Source organism: Anolis carolinensis, chromosome 6 (assembly GCF_035594765.1).
Source record: "Anolis carolinensis isolate JA03-04 chromosome 6, rAnoCar3.1.pri, whole genome shotgun sequence".
Lineage (NCBI taxonomy): Eukaryota > Metazoa > Chordata > Lepidosauria > Squamata > Dactyloidae > Anolis > Anolis carolinensis.
In genome coordinates, this window is record NC_085846.1 from 17,853,066 (window position 1) to 17,874,446 (window position 21,381).

Below are 21,381 nucleotides of genomic sequence, written 5' to 3' on the forward strand. Positions count from 1 at the left end.
AAAGCATTATTCCCTTCACTGCCTGCTGAAAAGGGGGAGAGTGTGGGGAACGTACTGAGTTGGGCAGGAAGGTAACCCTCCAGCATTTCACAGATGACAACTGAGACACGTGGCCAAACAATGTCAGAGTGTGGTCAAGAGAGCAAAAGTCATGAATGATGAAGAACCCTTGATGCATCGACACTGCAGAATGAATGCAATCTGTCATCATGCTTAACTGCGATGGCTCAATGCTATGGAATCACGGCAGGCGTTGTTGTATAAGGTCTTTAGCTTCCTCTGCCAAACTACAATTCTCAGGACTCCATAGCATTGAGCCAGATCTCAGAGCTTGAGGTTCCCTAGCCCAAGCCCACCAACATATTAAAGTGGTGTCAAACAGCATTCCTTCTACAGTGTAGAAGAACCCAGCTTTGTATGGTATCTGGATCGGGTCATTCCCAAAAATAATCCTCCAAATGCAAGGTTTTTCTTTTGAGTGAGCCCTACAATGGATCCACTCTATATACATATCACTTTTAATTGCTATCATCATATGAAATCCCGTGATTTGTTGACTGGAGATGTACGTGGGAGTTCTCTACAGTTCACCAAACTACAAATTGCAGGATTCTGTATGATGCTGCCATGACAGCTGAAGCAGATTCAAAGTGCTATATTTGCAAAACAGATGCAATGCATTCACATTGTAGAATTAATGCAGTTTGGCACTTTAACTGCCACATGGGATTTTGAGAACCATAGTTTGACTTTAGCCTTTTCTGCCGAAGAGTGCTGGTGCCTCACTAAACTACATCTCCCAAGATTCCATAACATTGAGCCATGGCAGTTAAAGAGGTGTCAAACTGCATTATTTCTACAGTGTAGATGCAGCCTTAGTCCCTGGTTAACAGTTGGGGTGATTTGGACCAGTTAGGAGGTAGAGCCTATAGGATTTTGGGGGAACCAGGAGCAAGACTTCATGGCAAGCCTCAATTAAGCCAGGGGATGAAAGGATTGTCTGGAGTCCGCCACATGAAAGTGAGAGTTCAACAGAAAACACCACTCAAAATAATTGATTTATTCAACTTGATTTATTCTCTGATGTTCCAGATTACAAACCCGAGGCATGGTGTTGACTGCTTAAATATTCCACGCTTGGCAACGTTACCAGCTTCTTTGCGGAACCAAAGTTTTTAGGTTGGCAGCCATGATAGTTCAGCGGCTGAAGTCTGGTTTAATTGCCTTGTTTACACATGTTCTTAAGCACCTATGTGAATCTAGAAACGGCTAGCCTGGGGGCGGATTGAAGCATCGCCTTTTCCTTACATAGGAAGCACCAACTCTGACAGCCCTTTTTTCCCCGCTGCCACTGCCGTTCTCCTGCAATCTGTTTGTGTTTTTCTCTGCCAGCATCCTTGTCCAAGGCTGAGCTGAAAGAGTTCCTGGCACAGAAAAAAAAGGTTTTGTTTTTTTGGCAAGGGGCCAGTTCTCCTTTGCTGGCAGCCAGAGCCATTTCCCGTCAGTGGCCGGGAGTCCCAGAGGCGTCTTTGCTAACCACAGAAGCATCCCAATCCCATTGGGGCCCCTTGAAAGGACGTAGAATCCATTTAATGGCGGTGTCGATTCATTAAGGGATAAACACAGCTGGCTTGGAAACAAGGGCACCGATGATGGATTGGCCTCCTGTAAAACAGGGATCCCATTCAAGGGCGCCAATTAGGGTGGGCACAAGAACCATTTAGGTATTGGCATTTTTTTCCTCCTCCGAGGGTTCATCAGAACCGCTTCTAGCTTTGGTTGTATCGCTGCTTCCATATATTGACTGTTCTAAACTATAAAGGGAGCTCATGTTCTCACTGCCCACAAACACTGTAATTGATCCTTTTTTTGTTGGACCTTTGCCTAAGGTTACTTTTTGACCGCAAGTTTCAGAATATCCCAGCCAGCTTTCCAATTATCCATGCTGACTGTGGGATCCTGGGAGCTGGGAGCCAAAAATCCCAAATTCTATCATCGTTTCCTTGAGGTGTACTTAGCAAAGCCAAGATGGCATCACTAGTGAACCAGTGAAAGAGTTTTTCAGCTTCTTTAATGGTTGTTAGTCAAAACTAATGTGTCCAGGGAGCTGTTTTGGATGCGATGAAAGGAACTAGATCAGTTAAATCAGTTTCAAATCAGATCATCAGGTGCTTCATAGACACAATCTCATCTGGCTTCCAGCTAGACATTTGAAGCAGCTGCAGGGGTGATTTGGACCAACAAAAGCCAAATGAGATGCAGAAACATTTCAAGGACAAGAGTCTTTTTTTAGTTCACAGAGGTCTTAGTTAATGTGGAAGAGTCAAATGCTCTGATGAGATTTGTTGCATATAGGCTCTTGAATGTACCATTTGGAAAACAGACTTTTCATTTTAAACCACAGCCCCAAACATGCAGACTGCAGGATTCTGGGTATTGTAGTCCAAACAAGAAGCTTTCCCAAGTTATACATGTATTTGTCAAAGGATCTCAGAAGCATCACTCTGTTGGTTGGCTCTGACTCAGGTATTGACAAGCAGTTCAAGTTGGATAAAAATTAGGCAGGTAGATAAAAGACAGGCAAGATGGCAGCCCATTTTCTACTTACATATGCAGGCTAAGTATTAAACTATATATGATCTTAAATGAAGCAGATGTATTTGACAGGTTGCTGCTTGGACAACTTTTATCCTGTTTTTCTCACCCTCTCCCATAAAGCAGATTATTCTGCTGTTTTCTAATAATTTAAGACCTGGGGGAAATGCCTGCCTTCGTCAATCCAAGTTCTGCTTTGCTTGATGACAGTTCAGATTTAAGACCTTGCCTGAGCTATAGTTTTCCTACCACTACATGTAGATCCCATGATGTGAATAAAAGCCTACGTGGACCACACCAGTATTCTCACTGAATATAGTAATCTGGGTGTGTATGTGTAATTCCTCACTCAAGAGATCTCTTGAGTGAGGAATTACACATACACACCCAGATTGAACAACATAATCTGTTACTCATGAAATTCTTTTGCATAATCATAACAGATTAAACCAATTATGAGAAAAGCAAAAGGATGGTTTAGATATGGCATTATAATATGCCCACAATTTGGGTACAATTTGAGCACCTTTTCTTCTTAATTATGGCTTACTGAATATGTACTCAGATATAAGCCTCTTTTTTCTTCTGGGAGTTTGAGTGTCACTGCAAATGAAAGAAACTAGTTCCTGGGTCTTCTCATTTCTTCTAGGTCGCAGACCAGAAACACTGATTGTTACTAATTGTGGACACCACTTCCTTTGCTCACCCCACTCTTCTGAGTAGAGCAGTGGTTTCCCAGGTGTTTTGGCCTACAACTCCCAGAAATCCCAGTTTACCAGCTGTTAGGATTTCTGAGAGTTGAAGGCCAAAACATCTGGGGACCCACAGGTTGAGAACCACTGGAGTAGGGTAAAATCTCCAAAATGGGTCACAATCCTAGCATACTGTTTGCATGGGTTGGTGCCATATTGTCTCCTCTGGCCAACAAAGGAATCACAAAAAAGATGCAATGGTATCAGAATATAGAAGAGCACACAGTCTGCTGCCAACATTTCCAAATTTGCTTCTTGAGATAAGACCGAATTTCACCCTATTATTACAGAATCATAGCCTTTGGGGTTGGAAGGTATCACAAGGGACATCTAGTCCAACTCCTTGAAATGCAAGGAATATATAACTAGAGCATTCTTGAATGACGTCTATTCAACCTCTGTTTAAAGATCTCCAGATAAAGAGTCCACCAGCATCTAAGGCACTTCATTTCACTGTTGAACGGTTCTTAACAGTATTATAATTCGTTGGTTCTTGTTCTAGACTCTGAAGCTAGCTGTCTTCAGATATTTAGAGATAGTGTTCATGTCACTTCCCAATCTTCTCTTTAACACCTTCCTAAGTAATTCCTCATAGGGCTGGGTTTGGTTACCCTAGACATATTCCAACTTGCTGCTCATAGGTTTGACCAAATCAGAACAGAGGTTGTGTACTACTTCCCTCGATCTAGCCTCTACATTCTTGTCCATGCAGACTAGAATTGCATTGGTATTTTTGGTTGCTGAAACATTCTTGACTCATTCGGGTTTCCGGGCTGTATGGCTGTGGGGTTTCTGGGCTGTATGGCCATGTTCCAGAAGCATTTTCTCTCACATCTATGGCAGGCATCCTATGGGCGAAACATCAGGAGATAATGCTTCTGGAACATGGCCATACAGCCCGAAAAACTCACATCAACCCAGTGATTCCAGCCATGAAAGCCTTTGACAATACATTGTTGACTCATGTTTAGTTTGTGGTCTATGAACACCCCAACACCTTTCCACGTGTAACACCAAGCCTCCCTCTTGCGTGCCCATCCCTCCAACCCTCCATCAACCTGTGAATAATAGTCTAGATACAATTGTTGTTATTGTTGATTGGTTTTTTTTTGAAAGTTTCAAATGAAAAGGAAATAATTTTATTACATGCTGTAACCTCGGCATGTCAGCTCATGCAGACAATATAATGTCCCAGAGACCAAAGACCAGGGGATGTTGGAGGGAAGGGGAGAAAAGGATGGAGTGCTGGCAGGGGAACAGGATGAATGAACGGTAAAATGAGATAAGAAATAAACCTCAGTGTAAAAGGGCTGAAATGTAATACACCCCCTTTCTATCAGCATGAAAGAGAGATGCAAAGAAATGGGGGAGCAAGGTGTTTTTATGGGAACACAGGCCCAAACCCTCATCCAGGAGTCCATTGTAGCACCAGAATTGAATGGTAATAAAAAGATGCAAGGAAGAATGGAATTGGATGGGAGTGAGTCCCCAAAACCAGTCAGGCCCAGTTTCTTCTTCTAGTTCAACAGGTCTAATTCTTCCTTTACCTGGGCAAACCACATAACAGGTCAGACAAAGCACCTTGTGTGGGGTGTGTATGTAGAGGGTTCATGGAGAAGGACCAGAAAAATGAAGGACAGGAGTAAAAAGAGAACATGTCCATAGTTCTGCTATGCTGGGAATATCATACATGGACTATTAGTTGGATGATGGAACCACAGATGAATGAGGCTATTGATTAATTGATGGTTATACACTGGGAATGTAAATTAGCTTTGGAGAATGTGATATGTGTGGTTTCACAGAAGGTTGGTGGAACTGATGGAACTGATGGATTAAGGAACTATAGGGCATGGCACTGTTAAAATATAAAGGGTTACCCAGACTTTAGTGGTCTGGCCCTCCTACACACACACATATCGGTGTTAATAAAATAGGTACTAATTCAGTTTGAAGTGGATTGACTTGGACAGACAAAGGAACAGTGTGTGGGAAACTGAAGTGGTAAATTGCAGAGTATATGGGACATGGACTCTTGAGTGATTGGTTGGCTAAATGAATGGAAGTATAGGAGTGACAAGACAACTGGTGACTTACTTGGAATGAATGGCTAGAGGGCTGGAGGGATAGCTGTCTGTAATAAGCCCCAGTGGAAAGAGGGAAGAAGGGCACAGATGGCACAAAGGAAAGGGGTTTGGAAAGACTGGCTGGCTTTTTGTGGGAGAGGATGATGCGGATGATGCCCCAAGCTGTCCTGCACCATTACTGAGTCCTGAAATTGTCTCACTTACTGGGACAGGTCAGCAATGGAAGCTGATTTATTGCTTTTTTGTATGAAATTGACCTGGTCCCACTAGGAGATGTATGTGTGTGATGGAAGGTTAAGTGTGAAAGAGAAAACAGCACCTCCTTGAAGTGCAGTCCAGAAATGGCTGCCTTGCTGTCCCCACAGTCAAGCAGTCAGAGACAATGTGAACTACAAACTATAGTTGAAAAATTGAGGACTGATGGGATGGTGAGCATACGGTACATGCTGTCACACTGTTTGCATGTTGTGAGGTCCAGCTGCTATGACAAGGATCATAGCACAAGGGCAGTGTACATGATTTGCACAAAGAATATTCCAGGTTCAAGTCAAGGCATATCCAGGTAGGGATGAGAAGAAAACCTAGTTTAAGAAAATGCTAGTCAGCACTGAACAAGGACTAATGGTTTGATTCAGAAATAAGGCAGATCCCTATGTTCCTAAATTTTCTGATTGTGGATGTATATTATGCATACGTATACCTTCTTATGTGCTAAAGATGGGCACTACAGGACTGTTTTAATAGGCATTGCTTTCCCTAGGAAATCTTTGACAATTGTAGTTGTGCCAAAGGGTTGTAACAACAAAATCTCAGCAAACTATAGCTCCTAAAATTCTTTGAAGGCTGCCACGATAGCTGAACTGGTTTATAGTGTGGATACATCTCAAGAGTTTAGAATTATGTAAGCAATTATGAGAGTGATCAGCACATGTGTTGCATAGATGTGTTGGTTTTGTGCGCAAATGCACAGGCTTCACACTTCTGTGTGTTGCCCAGTGTGAGAACATTGAGAGTGAAGCAATGTATCTGCTACCCAGACATGAAAGCATGCTCTCTCTCTTTTCAAGTAAAATCCTCAGGGATGCATCTATACTGTAAAACTAAGCCAGCAATAAGCCAAATTAATAGCCGTGAAAGGACTTCTGATAACTGTTATTTTGAGAAGGGTGCTCAGGATGTTCTATGAGGAGGGCCTGTCGACTCTCTTTCCCCTCCCTGAACTACACTGTCAGGAACCAGGATAGAGGAACCTGTTTATGTAGGTCAAGTAGACATTCCCTGAGGATATATTTACACTGCAAATATAACCTTGTTTTTTTTTAAAGGAAAAAAAAAAACCTTTCTCCTTAAGGAGTCTCAGAAATCAGAGGTCTTTAAAGACACCAGTTAGCAAACAGGATCCTCGGCTTTTCAGTCTGTGGCTGTTCCTTCAATAGCAGGCACGACTAGTCCTGCAGCAAAATAGCAGAAAAGATTTCTCTCTGCATGGAGAAGTAATCACCTGCCAATTTTTGCTGATCCAAGGTCTGTGAAAGCGACAGCTATAGCGCAGGGATGAAGAAATATGTGACCTTCCTGCTGTTATTACACTGCAACTCCCATAAGCCTTAGTCAGAACAGCCAAGAATGAAACATGATGCGAGTTCCTGGTATAGAAACTGCTTGGAAAGTTCACAAAGTTGCCCAGCCCAGGGGCCTGAAAATGCTAAATTCTTCTTGTTTGGCTTTTATAGAACTGAGATATGTTCTTTTCTTGATTGGAATTATGTATACCTGATCTATGTTTCTTAAAGGTGTACATGTATTTCTGAGAAGCATATATGATGTGTATGTGAAAATATGTTTGTTTTTTCATGTCAGGAGCGACGAGAAACAAGTCGCTTCTGGTGTGAGAGAACTGGGCATTTGCAAGGACATTTCTCAGGGGACACCCGGCTGTTTGATGTTTTACCATCCTTCTGGGAAGCTTCTCTCATGTCCCCTAATTGGGAGCTGGAGTTGACAGAGGGAGCTCATCCATGCTCTCCCATGATTGGATTCGAACTGGCAACCTTCAGGTCAGCAACCCAACCTTCAAGTCAGTAGTCCTCCCGGTACATGGGTTTAACCCATTTCGTCATTGGGGCAATATGGTTGTCAGAAGCATATTACACCATGCATGTCTGTTAGCTACTTACAAATTGTTGGTGTAGCTTTTTTTTTTGAAAAATATAGGATTTTCTCCCTCATGGTTCCCTAGAAGCGTGAGGAAGATGGACCAAGCAAATGTGCAACTGTACCCCTTTGTTATGTATGGACGTGCCACCCTAGTGCATAAAAGTGTATATGCATATGCAGAATCTTGCACGTGTGCGAATATACCCAACTTTGCTGAAGGTTTTCCCATGTGCTCTAGTGGAATCCATGCACAGAAGACAAACCTGTCAATCTACAGTTTGGGGGGGGGAGGGCTGTAGAGAATCTAGTCCCATCTAAGTATCATCCCTTCCTCTCCCCAAAGTCAATGAAATTTTGAAAGAAGTTCTATTGCTGGCTCTAGGGGAGGAATGGCATGCAGAATAATGATTCAACCATGCACATCATCCCTCCACTCAAAAACCCTCAATTTGGAATCTGAGTTGGAAAAAAATACTGTTTTGGATGACTACTTTCAGCAACACCTAGCCAGCCTGACCTAGGAAAGGAACTTCCACAAACTCTATCCTGTGCAGATGATGGTTTCTTTCACAGGTGTCACTGCCCATAGCTTGACTATGGTGATTAATGATATTGTATTTATCTCCAATTCTTCTCCCTATTCCAAAAAGCTAGACCTTTGAAACTCAAAATAGGGTACGAGTGAGGGGAGGCGGAAAAAGAAAAATATTTTGCTTACCTCCTGAGGGCCCAGAATGTTTTGGGTGTGAATGGAATGAGTATGAGCAAGGTTTAGATCCTTAGAAATAATTTCCTGTCAAGAGGAAGTGAAAGGATGAGCAGAACTGTATCGGGTATGGAGGCTGTGAAAGGCAACAATGAAGCTTGTTCTAGTGGCACCTTAAAGACTAGTTTGGGACAGAGAAGAACCTACAATATTGGAACGCTTCAACCACAACCAATGTATAAGGTCTTAGCCAAAACTTGGGTTACATTTTGGAACTACCGCTGAAACATGGCCAACGAAAGATTCTGAAATCTGAAATCCAAAAAGCAAGATGTGTTTCCAGTTTATAAGACAGGTATTGGCAAACTTTAGCCCTCCAGGTGTTTTGGACTTCAACTCCCACAATTCCTAACAGCCTACCGGCTGTTAGGAATTGTGGGAGTTGAAGTCCAAAACACCTGGAGGGCCAAAGTTTGCCCATGCTTGCACTAAAAGTTACTTTTTTTGGATAACAACTAACAGTGGCCATATTCCCTTTCACCAGGAAACGTATCCTTCATAGAAGCGTCCTGTAGATAACTTCATTTGGAACATCATGATAATGAAATGCTATAAATAAATCTGATATGGATGTGTCTGGTGCTTATGATGTAGTTTTTAAGGTGCCATGACAAGACTCTTTATTGGCTTTTGGCTGCAAAAGACTGGCATGGCAACTCTTCCAGAATGTAGAAAGAACAGGTTGTGGTGGTGCAAAGGGAGAACAAAGCCATAATGAAATGAGAGAGGAGGGAACAAGGGAGCCAATACAATAATACAAACTTCAATGTTGTCCCCACGGACCCTCCAGCCCCCTCTCCCAATCCCCCCAACATTGAGCAGTTCAACATTTGGGAATTCAAAACATTTTGGCACATCAATGGCATGTGAAGGAAGGAAATATCACGGGGTTTCAGGCAGAATTAAAGACCCTGGCATTTGAAGGTGTGGGAGGGAAAGGTTCATCTTCTCCCACATTTACTATTCCCTCTTGAACTGTATGAATTTCCCCCACGTAATTTCGTTTTGGAATGATCAAAGGAACTTATTTAAAACTCTGAAAGTCCTGAAAATTGAATACTCTTTTTTGAAAGATCGTGATAATTTTGGTCACCTACATTGAGAGGAAGTAAAAAATAATTTCAAGTTTCAAGGCATCAAAATATAGCATTCTGTATTAAAGCTTCTGTTTAGGGTTTGAATGTAGATAAATATTTTTTTTTCAAAATCAAATTGCACATTTCCATGGTGTGTAAATTGTATTTCCATATTTTCTTTCTGGCAGATTAAAAATAATTATAAAATATTATTTTCCTTTGAGCAACTGGGCAATAGGGAGAAAAATACTCTGAAAACCATAAAGAAATATTTCTCTTACATATTTTTCCCCCTTCATCCCCTGCATTTTCGATGGTGTTCTTTGACCGGCCCCGTGGGAAATCCTTATGCCTCCATTACAGGACTTTTAAAAATGTTGCTGTGGCAACTAGAGGGGAAAAAAGAGGGATTTATGAAAAAATAGCATCACTTTCTAAACTTTATTATTATAATTATAATACATTTGCTTGAAAAAATAGCTCTGTGTCCCTCCCCCACCATCCCTGAGCCCACCCCCATTATCACCTTTTGGCAAACTTAAGGAGTCTTTCCCTCCCCATAGTATATCTCACGCTCGCACCAACCATGGGGCAAAATCGCGCGTCCATCCCGCCCCCACACCCAAGCTTTCCTGAGTCTAAAAATCACCCGTCTTTCTTCTTTTCGTCACTCTTGCTTCTAATTTCATACAATATCCGGGAGAAACACTGCTGAAAGTTTTTGAGTGCTGGAGTTTCTATTGGGCACTTGCTGTCCTGTTTCCTACCTCCCCTTCCAAGGCCTAAGATGACCCCAAACACCTGCAAGAAGATGGGGCACCTGGTCCCCCATCCCTCCAGGATGAATGAGGTTTGTTCCTGAAAATGTCCCCCCTCCCACCGCACAAATCGGGGATGCACCTAGAAACAGGTATCCAGCTTAGCAAAGGTGGGAAAGACTGTCTTGTAGCAGATGCACTCACCAGTCACAAACGTAGGCACCCAAAATGCAAGGCTTCTTTGTGTGATGAGACCAAAAGGATTTCACAAACATCAAACGCCCTTTCATCAGAACAGCTTGCAATTCTGGTTGAGTTTACTATTAGGGCAATATTTCCCACCAGGTTAAAAATGGAAAGTTTTGTCTAGTCTGCTTGTTGGAGAGAGAAGGATTGGTGTATCCATTTTACTGTGAGGCAGTATATAAATGTAGTCTAGACCAGGCATGGGCAAACTTCGGCCCTCTGGGTGTTTTGGACTTCAACTCCCACAATTCCTAACAGCCGGTAGGCTGTTAGGAATTGTGAGAGTTGAAGTCCAAAACACCCGGAAGGCCGAAGTTTGCCCATGCCTGGTCTAGACTCTCACTAAAAAAAACCTACTTTGTTTCTTCAAGACTTAGATAGGATCCAATATAGAGATTTAAAAGAGTCATTACAATAGTCATTGCAATACTCATTACAATTTCACAGCCGGCTTTATGCTTTAACCACACAAGGACTGACTACAGTTTTTGAATGAAGTCTCAAGCAGCACATTTGGCTTGGTGTATTAGTTCATTGCCATATTTTCACAATCCTTATTTTTTCCTTTTGTCCCCAAATGTGTAGTGTTTGAGCCTGACCGTGCTGTGGTTGTGATTTAGCCACAAAACTTGCTCCTCATCGACAACGCCATGCCTGGGTCTGTATTTTTCACCCTGCAGATTGTTCTCATTGTCTGCTTTCAAGTCATTTATGATTTGGGCCAACTCTAAAGTGATGGTATCACAAGAGTTGTTGTATGTCTTTCAGGCTGTGTGGCCATGTACCAGAAGTACTTCTGGAACATGGCCACACAGCCCAAAAGACATACAACAACCCTGTGATCCCGGCCATGAAAGCCTTCAACAACACGTATTACAAGAGTTTTCTCAACAGAATTTATTAGGATAAGTCACGCTGGGAGAGCATGACTTATTAGGGTCACTCTATATTTTTTTGATTGTCAGGTGTGGATTCAAACCCTGGCTTCACGGCATCCTAGTACTACAGTCAAACTACTAAATTGGCTTTGCTATTGACTGGTGAAAAACAGCCCCTGAATATGTGTATATTGCCCACCATTGCCTTAAAATTGCATTTTCCACATAAGTGGTTTTAAATCAGTTATACATGTAAAGCAGAGGCTGGCTTTCTTTCCAGAGTGCTTTGAACACTCTGTGTGCACACATTTAAGTCTTGCTGCATTAGCCTTGCAATTGTGCCTTTCCTGCTTGCTTGAGTACATATATTTGTGCTCAGATGAGAAAGGAAAAGAAGATGCTGGGGAGCTGTGTTTCCTGGTCCTGAAAGTGATTTATGAGACTATATACATTGGCGAGCCCTTACAAAGCCTTGTGAGTAACCACACACAAATAATATTCAGCTGTCAACTACTACACATTTGCACACACAGACACACAAACACCCAGTTAAATACCGGGATACACAACTGAAGCACTCATTGCTCTTTCAAGACACCATTACCCCCACAATCTTTGTTGAGCTGGACATTGTGAGCTAGGGATTGCGATACTACCCCATATTGATATAAGTCAACTCTAGGTTGATTTCTATCAATGCTCCTCCTGAACTCCAAGGGAATTCCTCGTAAATAATGTCTACACCAGTGGTTCTCAAACTATGGGTCCCCAGATATTTTGGCCTTCAACTCCCAAAAATCCTAACAGCTGGTAAACTGGCTGGGATTTCTGGTAGTTGTAGGCTAAAACACACAGAGACCCACAGGTTGAGAACCACTGGTCTATATCAAGCTTGGATCCAAACCAATATGAAACAGAAAACATTCTTCAAATTTTCCAATATTCAACCCTTCATGTTTATGTTCATATTTTCCAATATTCAACCCTCCATCACAAATATTGGCAATGGAAACAACATTATTGGTCCCTCACAGGCTGAAAATGGGAAAATGAACAGGCTGCTAGTCATCGAATCACAGAATCACAGAGCTGGAAGAGACCACAAGGGCCATCCAGCCCTAAAACTGATTATTGTTAATCAAGTATTTAATTCCTGAAAATTCCAGGAAATGTGTTTCAGATTCAGAAAGACTGAATCTGAATTACTTGAAAGAGTCAGATATGTCAAAAATCTGAAAGATGTTATTGATAATTAATTTTTAAAGGAAAATTAGATCTTTATGGGAGCTATCAACTATATTTAGCAATTCCCCAAATTTCCAGTTTTTTTAAAGGGTCATTTTATTAATTTTCCCCATGTCCTAGAATAATTTCTTAAAAACACATTCTTAGTTTCATTTTTGGCAACTGAAATTGAAATAAATAAAGTATTTTCTTTCTTTTTCTGTCTTTCTTTGGCAAGCCAACCCATATTGCACAACACTGATTGAGCAACCAAACAGGTTAGTCGTAAAAGAAACCCAAGCAGTCTTCAAAGATAAACATTAATTTGTTGTCATGTAAAGTTCAAACCATTTCTCCACAAATTTCAAAAAAGAAAGAAAGATTTCTAATAATAGCACGTGAAGGCAAAGCAACACTCAAGTTGCTATCATCATTTTTCATGGAAAAATTAGATTTCTTCATCTAGACAGGGAAGAAAATATCCCTAAAGAAGAGCGAACAAAGGACATAGAAGTCAAGTGACAATATTTCGAAGCAGAGTCGTGATACAGTTGGAAAGAGATGTACCTACTCAATCTCTGTATTCAGAGCCAGATTACATAGTCGCAAAAAGCATGTGGTATACCTCCCCTGGGACTGTACCGTTTCTGAATGCAGGCCATCCTATCCATAACATTTCAGATTGTCGGACCAAACACACTTGGCGTTCGAAAAGATCCCACCAATCTATGGAAAGCTACCATGTCAAGAGTTATACGCTAACCTACCTGATATGCTAGTTTTCTCCAGGGATATGCTTTTTGATACTGCAGTGCATTCGTGTATGCAAACTATGTCCACAAAAATAGTTAACCCGCAAGGAATGTAACTCGCGGTCATGCTCATGCATATTACTAATGGAAGCTATCTACAGCCTGGAAAAAAAAATAATCCAAGAATCTATTCTAATCCAATTTACAAAATTTCCCTGCCTGCTCTCCATGGGATACTTTTATCTATCCCAGGTGAGTGAGTGGCTATTTACAAGCCTGTGCAAACTTCCTCTCGCAACCACAAGAAAGAAAACAAAACCCTGCATTCGGAAGTAGTATAGTCCCCAGGAGTGGTACCACACAATCGCACCACATTGATACGTTGATCGGCTCTAACAAACCAACCAAACAAAGCTGTACAAAGGAAAGCGATCACAGCAGACGCAGACAATGCTGAGAAAGGGAAATTGCCCATTAAACCCTGACAAATGGGTGGGGATGGGGGCAGGATTTAAAGTGCAGAATGGCAACACAGCAGAAGTCCCAAGATTACCTGGTCCCATGCCCTTCCTGCATATAACCTTTAAAGTGGGTGTGCGGAGCCATTCATAGGAAATTTGTTATGGTCATCATGATGCGTAGAGGAGGCCATTTGCTGCGGAAATATCTGTGGTTTAGCAAGCAGAGTGTCTTGTCTCTTGGCATTTTTGTTCTGGAGTATCAAGACAAAACAAACGGGCAAACGGGCATATTGACAGGGCACACACTTGGATCAGGACAAAGCCCAATCCGTGTTTATGTGAATGAGCCCAGCCTGAAATCGGTTGGCCTTTTCCTCCAGTAGCTTCCCAAAAAAACCCGTGGCCTCAGAAACGGCACACCTTCACATGAATGCCTCCACACCCCCTACATCTCAGCTACACACCTGGACATTCAATTAATTTAACATGGGACTCTGTGTGTCCTTCAAGGAGAAATCTCAGTCAATATGACCGACTTAACAACTGCCCCCATTTTCCCAGCCCAGAAGTGGGTAGGAGGAGAATGCACCGCAATGGTTTGTTCTGTTTATATAGGAGCTTGCATGAATCAACCTCACCCCCAGTGTCACTGGGGAAAGGCATCCCGATCACCCTTCTGAATCCAGCCAGCCATTTGTTTAATTTTGTTTTGTTTCATTATTATTATTATTATTTTGCATAGGAATTGTTGCATAAAAAGCTTCCATCGTCTTGGGGAGGAGAGTGGTGGAGCTGAGGTTGGCATTCACGGAGGAGGAATGGGAAATACATATATGCCTCCACTGAAATGGTGAAACACTTGCATAGTATGTGAGGCGGATGAGTTTCCACTAGGAGTAGCAGGGTATTAATGTGGGTTTTTTTGTTAAGTGTGCAGAAAAACTCTTAGCAAAATGCTCAGTGAGGGATTTGAGTGGATGGGTGTGTTTTGGAATGAAATGGCAACAGCCTCACAGGCCAATGTTTGCACCTCCATCTACACCAGTGGTCCCCAGATGTTTGTCCTTCAACTCCCAGAAATCCTAACAGCTGGTAAATTGGCTGGGATTTCTTGGAGTTGTAGGCCAAAACATCTAGGGATCCACAGGTTGAGAACCACTGGTCTACACAAGAAGCTATTTTCTTTTAAAAGTATGCACTTAAAACCCAGGATCCAAAATATCTAAATCCAAAACCTAGACTGCCTTGATGAGTAAAAACTAAAGACAACCTAGAAGCAAAAAAATCTATATAGAAGGAAGCACTGATGTAACAGATCTTGAGCTAGAAGATCCCACAAGCCAGCACAGCCACTGACCAGGATGATGGAAGGATTATGGACGCTGTGGTACAAAAACAAAATTTCCCATCTCTGGATGGAATTTCATAGCCGTCTCTTTAAGAGATGCAAGTCATAAGTATCCTATCTTTAAAGTAATTATCACTGTGATCCAGGATTGTAGGATTTTTAGATATTAAATGCCCTTGGGATCCATGGTTCTTTGAATCCCAACCTTAGTGAACCCTACAAAGTAGCCAGGCTTTGAAGTTGCAAGGCCATTCAATGCAAATCAAGGTGTCCATCTGCAACATTCACACTTGCTTCAAACAGACAAGAGTTCTTTCTCCCATCCTGGACTTTCCACAGATATATAAACCCCACTTGCCTGCCATAGATGTGGGTGAAACGTCAGGAGAGAATGCTTCTGGAACATGGTCATAAAGCCTGGAAAACTCACAGCAACCCAACCCTACAAATGTTCTGACATCTCATTTATACCATGGTGTTACCATTCCAGACAGCAATTGAAAGCCATCTTTTAAGAACAACTCTTTAAAATCTTTGCACAGTGAAAACTAGTTTGTCAAGGAAAGGGATTCCCTAGAACCTTTCTCTTGTTAGCTTTTTCTGCCAAGGAGACTTTTACATCTTTAAAAGCATATCAGAAAAGCTGCCTGAAATGATAAAATGTGTTTACAACCCCAACAAAAACCAACTTTTATATACTACTGTTTTGCTAGTATTGTGGCAACAAGCCTCCTATGAAATTTAAAAATAATAATGTCTAATTGGAACAATTTCAAGTCCCATGTCAGATTGTGAAGCCAATCATATACAGCTGAAGATGAAGTAGCATGTTTAGCAATACTAGAATATTTCATTTATTTAAATCCTGGGGCTATAAAATGAGGCTGTCATCCTGATCTGAAATACTTTTATGTAGTTTCAACAGTATGTCCTCCTTTCTTGGACAAGAGACCCATTATTTTATATGTAATATAAAAAGATTATCCATAATGAACTCAGCCACTCGAGGCTAGCATATAATGAATGTAATAAAATCAACAACGATTTCTTTAATCCTAGAAACATTGGTGAGTGCTCTGCAGTGGTTCTCAACCTGTGGGTCCCCAGATGTTTTGGCCTTCAACTCACAGAAATCCTAACAGCTGGTAAACTGGCTGGGATCTCTGGGAGTTGTAGGTCAAAACACCTGGGGACCCATAGGTTGAGAACCATTGCTCTACAGAGAGCCAAGTGGGGTCTTCAAGTATTTCAGTTGGTATTCTTGTCTGCCATTTGACTTTGAGTAGGCATATAGTGTGTGTATAAGAAACTCTCAAAGTTCAGAGAACGGGCAATACAACTGTAATTAAATGTGATGCTTAAATAATATTTGATGACAAAATCAGTTCCAGAAGGCTGCCTGTTAATGCACTAGAGTTCAGTTTTTATGGTATAATTTCTTCAGTGAACTCAGCCTGTGAAAATTGTTGCCTCTGGGGAAAAAATTAAAGTCTAACCTAACTATTTTTAGGAAACCTTTACTGTTATCCCAGTATAAGGAGGGGACATTTGCACAACATTGTCATCTAAACATTCTTTTACACTTCGTGTTCCCTTCTGGGCACAGTGCAAAAATCCTAGAAGTCTTCAATTAATCATTGCTTCCCATTTCATCCAACTGCGGAAGCTATGATTACAAGGTCTGGAACAAGCCATAAATTGAAACCACAATGTGATGCTGGTTTAAGATCCTTGCTTGTTCAAAACAAAGCAACCACAGATTTGTGATGCTGACAAAACAAAAAGCTGTATTTATATGGAGACTTTTATAGTATAGAGAGAAGGAAAGACTTACATGAGACAGCTAACACGATAATCTAAATGCAGTCTTTGACTCTGACACTCTTTCCTCCATAACCCTTCCCTCCTTTCATTATCAATTTGTTGAATGGCCCTCATTTTATACAAAAGTTGCTATTATAGTAGTAGAAAGCTAATATGGCCTTCATGGGTGCTGATGTAGATCTAGCAAAAGCAAGGCCAGACACTTTGAAAAATAAGCGAGTCATATATATGTCATATATATGTCAACTGTATGTCATTTCTATGACACCATAGTTGGCTCTTGAGTAGGTCATTATGTAGGGCTCCTCCGAAGGAAGATACACACACACACACACACACACACACACACACACACACACACACACCCCCCTTCTAAGGAGCCCAACATAATGACCTACTCAAGCGCCAATCATGGTGCTATGAAAATGACATACAGTTACCGATGCTGGTGAGTTTAATAGTAAGGTCTTAAAGGTTGGTCTTCCAATGGACATAACCAGCTCTGTGCTCCATGATATTAAGAAGTCAATCAGATGCTGATGAAGATGTGATGTGTCAGCTATGTTCACAGAATCTACAATATAAACATTTACAGGGACTGAAATTGCTTAAGAATCGTTCAACCAGTGTTAACCAATTACCACCTTTTATAACTTGCTTCTGCACTAAACTGGCTATTGCGTGTCAGCCCCCCAAGGATAGGAATGCTTTCCCTGCATACACACAAAGCCAGTAAGTAATAGGACCAGCATTTCACTACAGGCTAACTATTGCTTCAGTTGCTTGTGAAATATGGCGCTAAAGAACTATTTTAAAGGACTTCCTACCAGATTAGCAGGGTAGCTCAAGACGCAATGCTTGCTTGCTTCATTTCCCAACATGACACATAAGATATTTTTGCTGCCAAAGGACATTTAGCATTAGCTCAGTCAAATCTCAGATCTGAATCCATAAACTATAGAGATTTAAGGAATTCCCTCCTAAAACTGTAAGGACCAGTATGATTCCAGGTATTTACTCTTGTTTCCAAGATTCCTAATAAACGTGTTTTCTTTTCGTGAAATCTTGGATCAGTGCAAATGTGCAAACTTGTACCTGTCTTTTAAAAATATCGGTCTAAATGGCACATTCATTTCCCCCTTTGCAAGTGCTAAGAAAACACCTCTCTTTTTGTTATTGGAAGCTAAAGTATTGAGGACTGGAAGTCTCCAGAGAAGAGAAAACCTACAAAGGCAAGATGCTATTTTGTGTTTTACGCCTCTCTGATGAAAGAAAATTCCGAGGCTGAAAGATTTCAGCCAGAGATAATGCCTTTGTGTACAGGGATAGCGATACAGTACCTCTGATTTACTATTTCCAGCTTTTTCTACTCCATTGTCACAACTCTCTGAATACTGCAACCTCAGCTACATTGTGTTGTTAGATATGTCTCTTTCACTGTTCTTTTTTCCTGGAGATTACTAAATAAGTCAGCGGTATGCACTCTATTTTCCTCCCCTTGCATTATTTCAAATTTTATAAGCATTTTATTCCAAACAAGAGGCTGGTGGATTCTGCCTTAGGGCAGAGAATTCTCCCTGCCAAAAATTTATAGCCATCCATCACCCGACACCCAGGGAAGGAAAAAAGCCCTTTAGGATACATCAAGCTCCTATCATGTGCGGTGCTTCTTACCCCCTTTTGGGATGGGAATAGGTCAGGGGAGGGGGCACTGGCTAAACTGGGTGATTTGTTGTTGTTGTTGTTGTTACAGGGGATTGCAAGTTCTGAAGGAAAATATACCTCTTGTTTTCCTTGTAGATTTTTTTTGTCTTTTTTCCCTTTTGTTTTTTTTTGCATATAGCATTAAATATTGTCGCTTACAGTATCACATGCAAATACATGCTGGCTTGAAAAATGCAGATTCTAAATAGTTTAGCTCGGCAGCACTATTCCTTGCACTTTTGTTTCGTTTCGGCAGCATCGCTTTGAGGAAAAAAAAATTATAACGTGTCCCATGCTCAGCTGCTCGATAGTATGTCCCGTATTCTGCTGTTCCAGGAGAAGCTTAGCGGAGATATCGTTCCCCCACGTGATCGCCGACAAATGTCCTGTTCCTGTTATTGTTATGTATATTATTATTATTATTATTTTCTGCTGAAAAATAGATTTATTTATTTATTTCCTGCATTTCGTTTGTTGATGATATATAGTCGAGTCTCTTTGTTTCTACCCCCTCTTTTTTTTCCTATTATTTATGTACGTATGTATGTACTTATTTTTGCAACCAGATCAAAAGCCAAGCCATCCCAACTTTGGATGGAAACAGGAGGAAAAAAAATCACAGTGAAAGCACCCAGCTCAAAGACGGATGCTCCATTGTCGTTTTTTTCTGTCACGAGCAGAAAAAGAACAAAAAGGAACAAAACAAAAGAAAGGTCACGAGGAGGAGGAGGAGGAGGAAGGAGGCTGTGTCTCTAAGCTTTCTCCTTCAGGCTCCATCGAATGCTGGGATTCCTGCTCTCCCTTCCTCAACCCTACACACACTGGTCTCTTATGCCTACCCTCCGCTCTTTCCTCTGTAGGAACTGGATTGTTCTTAGAATATCTACATTGTAGGAAAGTCATTATCATGCATCCAGGCAGAAGGGAGCGCTTGACCTTATTGCTTGTGATTGATGGAAGATCCATGCACAAAACAGAAGAACAATTCCAAGGAGAGAGAGAAGGTCCAAGGCAGGTGGATAGGGTGGCTTTCCCCAGAGAGAGAGAGAACGTGGAGTGTCCATGTGTTCAAAGAACCAGAATCACTCTTTATGCAAATCAGGAGAGTAAGAGAGAGAGAGAGAGAGAGAGATAATGAGGCTGGAGGGATGGCTACAGGGTAAGTAGAGGATGGATATTCTTACGGAGGAAGATTGGCAGGCAAACTGATCAGAGATGGGCAAGAGAGATGAATCAACCAAACGCAGATCATAGTGTATAGACAAGGAGAGAGACACGTGATGGGGGGAAAGAAAGGATCACTAAGCTCTATGGCTCGTTACAGTCCTGAGTAAGATGATGAGACAAGAAGGAGCGTAAAATGGAAAGAGATAAAAGCAGAAAGCCGGGGTTAGAGAAATACTGCGCAGTCTGGTGGGGCCAAAAAGGAGGGGAAAGGCAGGCAGCCTAGCCAAGGAGGGCCTTGGGGACCTTTCCCAAAGTGTCTTTCTCTCATTGACCTCCCCCTCTTGCTTTTTGAAGTATTTGGATTTTCTGAGCAAGCCAGTCTTCCCAACTTACTCTCCCCTTCCCTGCTTCTTTCCGCTGTTAAGCCACACTGCAGACTCCACGCTCAGAGCCACGGGGACAGAAGGCTTCAAGATTCTCATGGACACTCCTGAAAGTGCAAACTTTAGTGCAACACCACCTATGAGATGCCTGCTGCATTCCGTCGTCTCAAGTGCATTCGGCTGCAATTTTTTTGTTTGTTTTTCTTGTTCCCTTTGCTTTTTAAATATTTTTTGGCATTACCTTATTTTTTTCTTTTTCTTCTAGGAGGCTTTTTTTTTTTAAAAAAAGAAACAAACATACAAGCTAACCCCAAGCATCCCTGGCGTGTCTCTACAGGATGGAAGGGATGGGCGAGCGAGGGCGTCGGACGGAACCAGGCGAGCCGAAGGGAGTGGGCACTGGAGACGGGCGCAGTCCAGCAATGCTGTTCAGGCTGTGGGACTTCTCATAGCCTGAGGGGAGCGCTGTGGGAAAGGAGGGAAAGAGAGCAAAGGTGTGAATCAAGGAAGAGGAGAATGGTCCATGAAGAATTTGTCAGTCACCACGGATTTAAAAGCAGGGCCTTCCTCAGCCATCACAGTAGCATGGAGTTAGGAATGCTTCAACTACAACTTCCAGAAACTCCCTGCCAGCATGCTAGTGGGGGAAATTCTGGGAACTGTAATAAAAAACCAATTTTTAAAGACCTGGCAGCATGTTAAAAGGAATAAACTAATATATATATATATATATATATATATCATATCATATCATATCATATCATATCATATCATATCATATCATATCATATCATTTACATTGACTCAGCTATGTTTATATACCTAGTTTTCATCTACTACATTGAGACATTCACTGGTGTCTTCATAAACCATGATGCATAGTGCTGTGGATTATTTTAAGGCCCTGAGCTCCCCTCTTTGTTTTCCTAGGGAAAGGATGTGGCACATCTTTAATATCTGTGGGTGCGTCCTTCAGGGGTCAATTTTGTTTTGCTTCAAAATTACCTTTAGTGTGGAATGCATTTCCATTCAAGTCAGAGCCACGGTGGCGCAATGGGTTAAACCCTTGTGCTGGCTGGACTGCCAACCTGAAGGTTGGGTTGCTGACCTGAAGGTTGCCAGTTTGAATCTGTGAGATGTTCAGCCAACACGAGGGTTTAACCTATTGCGCCACCATGGTTCCTAGGTTCAAGCTAATTTCCT

The 21,381-nt window shown here is 41.7% G+C and overlaps 1 protein-coding gene across 24 annotated transcripts in view; it reads right to left on the reverse strand.

The window, feature by feature from the left end:
- Window positions 1-1,054: 1,054 nt before the first annotated feature.
- Window positions 1,055-21,381, reverse strand: part of LOC100563423 (potassium voltage-gated channel subfamily C member 1) — an 86,522-nt gene continuing 66,195 nt past the window's right edge. For 13 of the 24 annotated variants that reach the window (XR_009999649.1, XR_009999648.1, XR_009999646.1 and 10 more), the window contains one exon: window positions 20,506-20,643. Coding sequence is in view for 4 of the 24 variants with exons in the window: in XM_062957258.1 (XP_062813328.1) it covers window positions 20,510-20,643 (134 nt within the window). In the remaining 20 variants the exon portion in view is untranslated. Of the gene's footprint in view, window positions 20,644-21,381 lie in introns of all 24 variants that reach the window. The other 11 variants (XM_062957262.1, XM_062957259.1, XM_062957257.1 and 8 more) reach the window with 7 other exon arrangements.